Source organism: Penaeus chinensis, chromosome 11 (genome assembly GCF_019202785.1).
Source record: "Penaeus chinensis breed Huanghai No. 1 chromosome 11, ASM1920278v2, whole genome shotgun sequence".
NCBI classification, from domain to species: Eukaryota; Metazoa; Arthropoda; class Malacostraca; order Decapoda; family Penaeidae; genus Penaeus; species Penaeus chinensis.
In genome coordinates this window covers 1,555,343-1,562,842 of record NC_061829.1, presented here as the reverse complement: position 1 = coordinate 1,562,842, position 7,500 = coordinate 1,555,343, and the positions used below count along the sequence as shown (strand labels likewise).

Here is a 7,500-nt window from a genome sequence, read left to right as displayed (position 1 = left end):
TTTTTGGTTTTGCATTTCTCTGGTGCGTTGTTCCGATTTTTCACTTTGTATCATTCTCTCTTTTTTTTTTTTTTTTTTTTTTTAATTGCCTGTTCCTTCTCACTCTTTATCTCCCTGTTCCTCTCACTCTCTCCTCCTTTCCCTCTTACTCTCTCTCTTTTCCTCTTACTCACACTCTCCCATCCCCCCCCCCCCTCTCTCTCTCTCTCTCTCTCTCTCTCTCTCTCTCTCTCTCTCTCTCTCTCTCTCTCTCTCTCTCTCTCTCTCTCTCTCTCGCTCTCTCTCTCTCTCGCTCTCTCTCTCTCTCTCTCTCTCTCTCTCTCTCTCTCTCTCTCTCTCTCTCTCTCTCTCTCTCTCTCTCTCTCTCTCTCTCTCTCTCTTCCTCTCTCTCCCTCTCTCTCTTTTCCTCTCTCTCTCTTGATGAGATATAGACCGAGAGAGATAGATAGACTGAGAGAGAGAGATAGACTAGAAGAGAGAGAGACTGAGGCAGACAGACAGACAGACAGATTGAGATTGGGAGAAAGAGAGAGAGAGAGAGAGAGAGAGAGAGAGAGAGAGAGAGAGAGAGAGAGAGAGAAAGAGAGAGAGAGAGAGAGAGAGAATTTTGAGATTGAGAGAGAGAGAGAATTTTGAGAGTGAGAGAGAGAGAGAATTTTGAGATTGAGAGAGAGAGAGAGAGAGAGATTCAGAGATTCAGAGATTCAGAGATTCACGCCCCGTCTCCCTCCCCAGCTCCGCCTCGTACCTGGAGTACCGCATCGACTGCGAACTGGGCCATCGGCTCCTGAACGGGAAGACCTACACGCGCGCCTCCTGCAGGGACGGCGTGTGGGACTTCGAGCCCGCTTTCCGGTCGACGATCAGGATGCGGTGCCGACCCGTCTGCTCACCGCCCTGCGTCAACGGCGGCCGCTGCGTCGACCAGAACACGTGTCAGTGCCCCGAGGGATTCGTGGGGACTCACTGCGAGAGACGTGAGTACAGGCTGAGAGGCATTTAGCAACGGAAATTATTATTTTTTTTTGTTTTCACCTGTTTTTTTTTTTTTTGGGGGGGGGAGGGAGAAGGAGAGGGGGGAGGAGAAAGGAGAGGGAGAAGGAGAGGGAGAAGGAGAGGGGGAAGGAGAAGGGGAAGGAGAAGGAGAGGGGGAAGGAGAGGGGGGAATGAGAGGGGAAAGGAGAGGGGGAAGGAGAAGGGGAAGGAGAAGGAGAGGGGGAAGGAGAAAGGGGAGGGAGAAGGAGAGGGAGAAGGAGAGGGAGAAGGAGAGGGAGAGGGAGAGGGAGAGAGAGGTAAAGGGAGAGAGAGACAGAGGGAGAGAGAGGCAAAGGGAGAGAGAGGCAGAGGGAGAGAGTCAAAGTCAAGGTCAAAACACTTTATTCCATTAATTACAATGGTTCTTCTTTTTACATAGATTGTGGCATCGTACAGTAATACAGAATAAGTAGAAAGAATAGCAAATACATTGGTGGGGGAGATATAAAATAAAATAGAATAGAATATCATGGTCACATCATTAGAAATAGAGTTACATGGTTTGGCTTTGCATTTTTAAAGAACTTTTAACCATTTAAATTTTTTTAAGTGGGGGTTATGTGGTCATGTTTATTTATGTTGCCTATTGCCACTCTTGCGGGAGAGTTTTGTAGTTTTTGTGCTTTTTGTATTTGAGTTTTGTTGGTTGAGCCCCATATGTTGGAGCAGTAGTTTATAATGCATAGTGCAAGTGTTTGTACAACAATAGTTCTCGTCTCAGCGGCCTTCAAATTCTATGATTGTGTTTGTGGGGATTTTGGCTATGTTTTGCCCACTGCATATAAAGATGCATTGAGTTTTATCGGGATTTAGTTTGAGGCCGCTGTTGTCAAAATACATCTTTGCTTCTGTAAGAGTCTGTTGCGTATTTTTTATCATTTCATAAAAAATGCTTACAGAAAGAAACTGAGAGTCATCAGCATATTAGACAAGGAGACAATTTGCAATGTTTGATAGATCGTTTATGAATATAGTGAAGAGGATCGGGCCTAATATGGAGCCTTGTGGGACGCCGAAAGAGACATATTATTACGAATTTTGACTGACTGCGTTCTTGTAGATAGATAACTTCTGAACCAATAGTTGTCTATTCCATGATTTTTCATTTTGTTAAGCAGGATTTTATGGCTGACACTGTCAAACGCCTTTGACAGATCACACAATGTGAGTAGATTTATTTGATTCTTGTCTATGCTATCATAAATTTTGTTTGTGATTTTTAGTAAAGCTGTTTCATTGGATAACTTACTTCTAAACCCATGTTGTGTGTCGGAAATAAGGTGATTGGATTCTAAGAATGTTAATAGTTGATTTTGCAACAATTTTTTCTAGCACTTTAGATATCACTGGGAGTAGATAATTGTTCAGTTGTTCTGCATCTCCTGATTTGAAAATGGGTGTTATGATGCCATGTTTCCACAGTGAAGGGTAGTTCCCGGTGACTATGGATGTGTTTATAATGACAGTTAGATAGAAAGCTATTGCGGGTAAGCTTTCTTTGATGAATCGAAAAGCAATGTTATCCACACCTACAGCATTTGTTTCACGTAAGTGTTTTATTGTTAAAACTGTTTTTACACTCCTGTTGGTTGCGGTCTGCAAGCATTTGTTGAGAGCCTTGTCCTGGTTGTGTTTCGTGGAGCCAAGGAAGCAGCTGTCTGTTCGTAGGTGAGTCTACCAATATTTGCGAAATAGTCGTTTAGATGTTCTATACTACTTAAGGAATCTAGGGACGTGTTTATGTGGTGTTTTTTGTTTGGTGCTAACGTTTTAACTGCTAACGTTTTAACTGTTTTCCATGTTTCTTTGGCGTCGTGTTCACAGTCATTGAACTTATTTTGAAAATAAATTGTTTTTGCTGATTGGATTAATGTTTTGACATTTCTCTTGTTTGTATATACTCAGAATGGAGGGTGATATCAGTTCTATTTTATTTGAGAATATTGTGAGTGTTTTTTCGGTCATGTATTGCTCTTTTGATGTCCTCATTTATCCATGGGGCGGGGGGACGTCGAACAGTTTTGGTCTTAAGTAGAGCAGTGGCATCTATGCTATTTTTTAGTACGTTCGAGAGAATGTCTACTTGTTTGACAACGTTATCTGTTGTAAGAATCTCTGAGAGGGTCGACTGTCTGGCACTAATATTTTGACAAAGGGATTGGGGGTCGTAATTTGTCAGGTCACGGGAAGTTTTTATGACAAATTGTCGCTTGGGTCTCTTTATATCTACTGTCATAGTTAAAGGTTCGTGCTCTGCAATTTGGCAAGGGATAACGTCAGTATACGTAATGAGGTCAGGTCTGTTTGATATAATGATGTCTAGCATGGATGAGGTGTGTTTTGTGATCCTGGTAGGTTTATTAAAAGGCTGATTTAATTAGTTTTTCTTAATAATCCCGGCTCATTTTGCATTAGGTTTGTTTAGGTCATCGATTAAGTCACCCAAGATGAAAAAAAAGTTTTCTTTTCATTGACATTTCTCTAAAAACATCTCCGAGGTAGTCAAATGATTCAGCTGTAGCATGAGGGTGTCTATAGATTGTACCAATAATGAAGGAGGGGTACATACTACTTTGTACCGTTACCCAAATGTCCTCTACATCTGTATTATTTACAACTGTGGTGGAAATTACATTTGATTTAAAGGTGTCCCTTACGTATATGCATACTCCTCCACCTCGCCCTGCATCACATCTATAAACATTGCAATTTTAAATGTTAATGAAATTACTTGACATTTATTCATGAAGCCATGTTTCACTAATGCAAAGGATGTTGATATTTCTCTCCGTGATCATCATTTAAATTTCTTCAAATGAGGAGAGATTGCGCATTGATATGTTCTATTTTGATTGCATAGCATGATGTGACCTTTGGTTTTGCTGATTGTGTGAGTGCGTCAAACAAACTAATCGTTCTTGTACTTGTTTTTGTTCAAAAATACTTTTGAATCTGTGAAGAGTTCTGGGTGTATGTCTTTGCCTCTGATAGTTACTGTGAAACAAGAATAATATTGATGTGTCATGTTTGTCTTATATGCTCTTGCATTTGATATGTTTTCAAATTCTTTGGTAAGGATGTCTTCTATGTGTTCTTCCTCTGTGTCAGGGGGACAACTAGTGATGTATAAGTACACTACCTGGGGACGTTCTTCACCTTGTAGTGGTTTGGATGTTTGGCGCTCCTCGCGTGCTTTTCTTCTCCCTTTTCTGGAGGTGACGATACCTTCCATGTCCTGTTCGTTTGTTTGCTGCCCTTCTGGTCGTTCTGTGATGTTGACAACGACCGTGGGCCCCTGGGGTGGTGGGGGGTAGTAGGGGGGGCAGGGACTCCAGGCACTTGGTGATGTGTTGCGTCGTCCCACTGGCGGTTGGCTTGAAGATTTGTTTCTTTGTTCTTCCTCTTGCTGTTCTTTGTAAAGCTTCTCCTCGGTGTTACTTGCGTCGATGCCTCGCTTCTCGTCTCAGGAACCGATGCCTCAGCATTGTTGGGGAAGCGCTTGGTGGTGCCGGGCGTGGTGCCGGGCGAGGGGGAGCTGGTTCGGCGGCAAGGTCGTGGGTCGGCTGGCTAGGGGCGGGTGGAGAGGGAGGGGAGGGGGTATCGCGGGGGGAGGGTGGGGGTGGGGTGCTCGCAGGGGTGGTGGGCACAGGCGTAGAGGTTGTATGGGGGGGAAGGTTGTGTGAGTGTTCATGATTTTGCAGGATGGAGGTATAAGACGTTCTCACAGGGGGAGGGGATGCGAAAGGGAAGGGTTGGTAGGAGGACTGGTCGTGGGCAGGGGAGGGGAGGGAGGACGGGGTTTGGAGGGAGGAAAGTGAATATGCTGTGAGTCATGCTTCCTCTCCGCATTCCTGCTTCTGAGTAGGCATCACGTCTTGGCCAAGCAATTTGTTGATGGTGGACTGCTGGTCACAGAACATTCCAATCAGCAAGTCTATCTTGTTTTCGATGATATCTTGGTTGATCATAGCTGGCTCGTTGTGTCTGGGTGCCTTGGTGACTTGGTTTGTGGAAAAAAAATCACAAAGGGTGTGGATTTATTTGGTGGGAACCAATCTGTAGTTGGAATGTTTGTTGTTGTCGTTGCGAACACTAATTTGTTATTGTTCAAACACTGATCAATCATTGTTTGCACGATGACCATTGTCATCCTTTTAATGTCACGTGTCGTGTTCCTTGGTTTTCTAGATTCCGATATGTCTAAAATGATGTTGTGAGCCTGATTAATTTCTTCAGGGCTGTACAACTTCTTTATATGGTCGCACAAGACCATCCTTGCCCATGATAAAGCAAAGGATGGTGTTCAGCACTATTGTTATGTTGCCTATTTGATAAACTGTTTTTTTTTTTTTGTTGTAATCACTGTTGTCAATGCCGCCACGTTGTCACTGGATGCACTGTTTTCATTGCCGTGTTTGGAAGGGATGTCAGGGTTGTTAAATAGCCCTATACCCTGGGCGGAGGGGCAGCCTTGACCCCGGATGTCGAGGGGGTGCCCATCATCATGGGCGGGGGGGCAGCTTTGACCCGCGCTGCCGTGGGGCCCGTTGCCTTGGGGAAAAGAGCTCGAGCTGGCTGCCCGAGGAGGCACCGGGGAAGCCCACTGGCTGGCCCCCTTCGACCCAGAGAGGTAGTCGGGTTGCCCTCTGACTTTGCGGGACCAGGAGACGGCGTGGTTTTCCGCCGATCGCTACGGCGGCTAGACTCAGAAAGGCAGGGGGAGAGAGAGCAGAGGGAGAGAGAGGCAGAGGGAGATAGAGGCAGAGGGAGAGAGAGAGGCAGAGGGAGAGAGGCAGAGGGAGATAGAGGCAGAGGGAGAGAGAGAGGCAGAGGGAGAGAGAGCAGAGGGAGAGAGAGCAGAGGGAGAGAGAGGCAGAGGGAGATAGAGGCAGAGGGAGAGAGAGAGGCAGAGGGAGAGAGAGAGGCAGAGGGAGAGAGAGAGGCAGAGGGAGAGAGAGAGGCAGAGGGAGAGAGAGAGGCAGAGGGAGAGGAGAATGAAGAAATAATTATTTTTATCATTTATTGAACGTGTTAGTTAGGGAGGATGTCCGATATACCTCAAACTCATGATAGGATAGAACACATTGGTCAAATACCAGCAAAATGAAATCAAGGGCTGAACCGCTTTAATTCCGGCAAATGTAGAAAAAAATATGAATCATAATTAATATCTTCACAATAAAAGATACATTCATTCTCATTCATACCTTTACTACATGAAACCAAAAATAAAAAATATCACAAGAATTACCATAAAATATATTTACCAAACCAATTTTTTTTTGTGAATTTCCATACCCCATGACGAAGCAAAAATACAAAAATGCAACAAAAACAGGTTAAAAATAATCCTCTCTCTCACAGGACCGGACGAGGAGAGCAAAAAATAAACAAATATAATAAGATAATAATAATAATAATGATAGGGACAAAGATAATGATAATGATAACGATAACGATAACGATATCGATAACGATAATGATGATGATGATGATGATGATGATGATGATGATGATGATGATGATGATGATGATGAAGATGAAAATGATAATGATAATGATAATGATAATGATAATGATAATTTATAATGATAATGAAAATGATAATGATAATGAAAATGATAATAACAAGGGAAAATGAAACCGCTCCCACCATTGCAGGCTACGAGATGACGGTCGAGAGCGACGTCCTGTGCGAGTTCCCCTTCCGCTACGAGAACAAGTGGTACTTCGCCTGCACGACCGTCGACTACCCGCTGCCCTGGTGCGCGACGAAGACCCTCGTTGACGGGACCTTCGCGGCCTGGTCCGTCTGCATCGCCGACTTCGGTGGGAGAACTGGCGGGTTTTTTTGTTTTTTGGTTTTTGGTTTTTGGTTTTTTTGTCTCTTGTTTCTGGTTTTGAAGGGAAGACGGAGGGAAAGGGGGAGAGGGATGGGAAGGGGGGAGGGGGATGGAGAGGGATGGGGAAGAGGGAGAGGGATGGGGAGGGGGAAGGGGAGGGAGAGAGCGAGAATGTGTAAGCATGAGAGAGCGGGAGAAAAAGAGTGAGAGTGAGGGAGAAAGAGAGAATAAGAGGAAACGGGAGAGAGAGAGAGGGAGAGAGAGAGAGAGAGAGAGAGAGAGAGAGAGAGAGAGAGAGAGAGAGAGAGAGAGAGAGAGAGAGAAAGAGAGAGACAGAGAGAGACAGAGAGAGACAGTGAGGGAAGGAGGGAGGGGGGTTAGGTAGAGAGAGTGAGAGAATGAGTGAGAGGGAAAGGGTGATAAAGAGTAAGAGGGAATGTAAGAGAGAGAGTGAGAAGGAAAGGGGGGGGGGGGAGTGAAAGGAAAGGAGAGGGAGACTGAGTAAATGAGTGAATGAGTACATGAGTGAGTGAGTGAGACGGAGAGAGGGAGGGGGAGGGAGGTAGGGAGGGGGAGGGAGAGAGAGTGCGAGAGCAAGGGAAGGTAAGAGAGTGAGTGAGAG

The 7,500-nt window shown here is 44.9% G+C and overlaps 1 protein-coding gene across 1 annotated transcript in view; it reads left to right on the top strand.

Moving 5' to 3' along the window:
* Positions 1–7,500, top strand: part of LOC125030821 (fibropellin-1-like) — a 19,562-nt gene that overhangs the window by 8,872 nt on the left and 3,190 nt on the right. The window contains exons 10-11 of the mRNA XM_047621132.1: positions 736–977; positions 6,697–6,864. Coding sequence (XP_047477088.1) covers positions 736–977; positions 6,697–6,864 — 410 coding nt within the window. The remainder of the gene's footprint in view (positions 1–735; positions 978–6,696; positions 6,865–7,500) is intronic.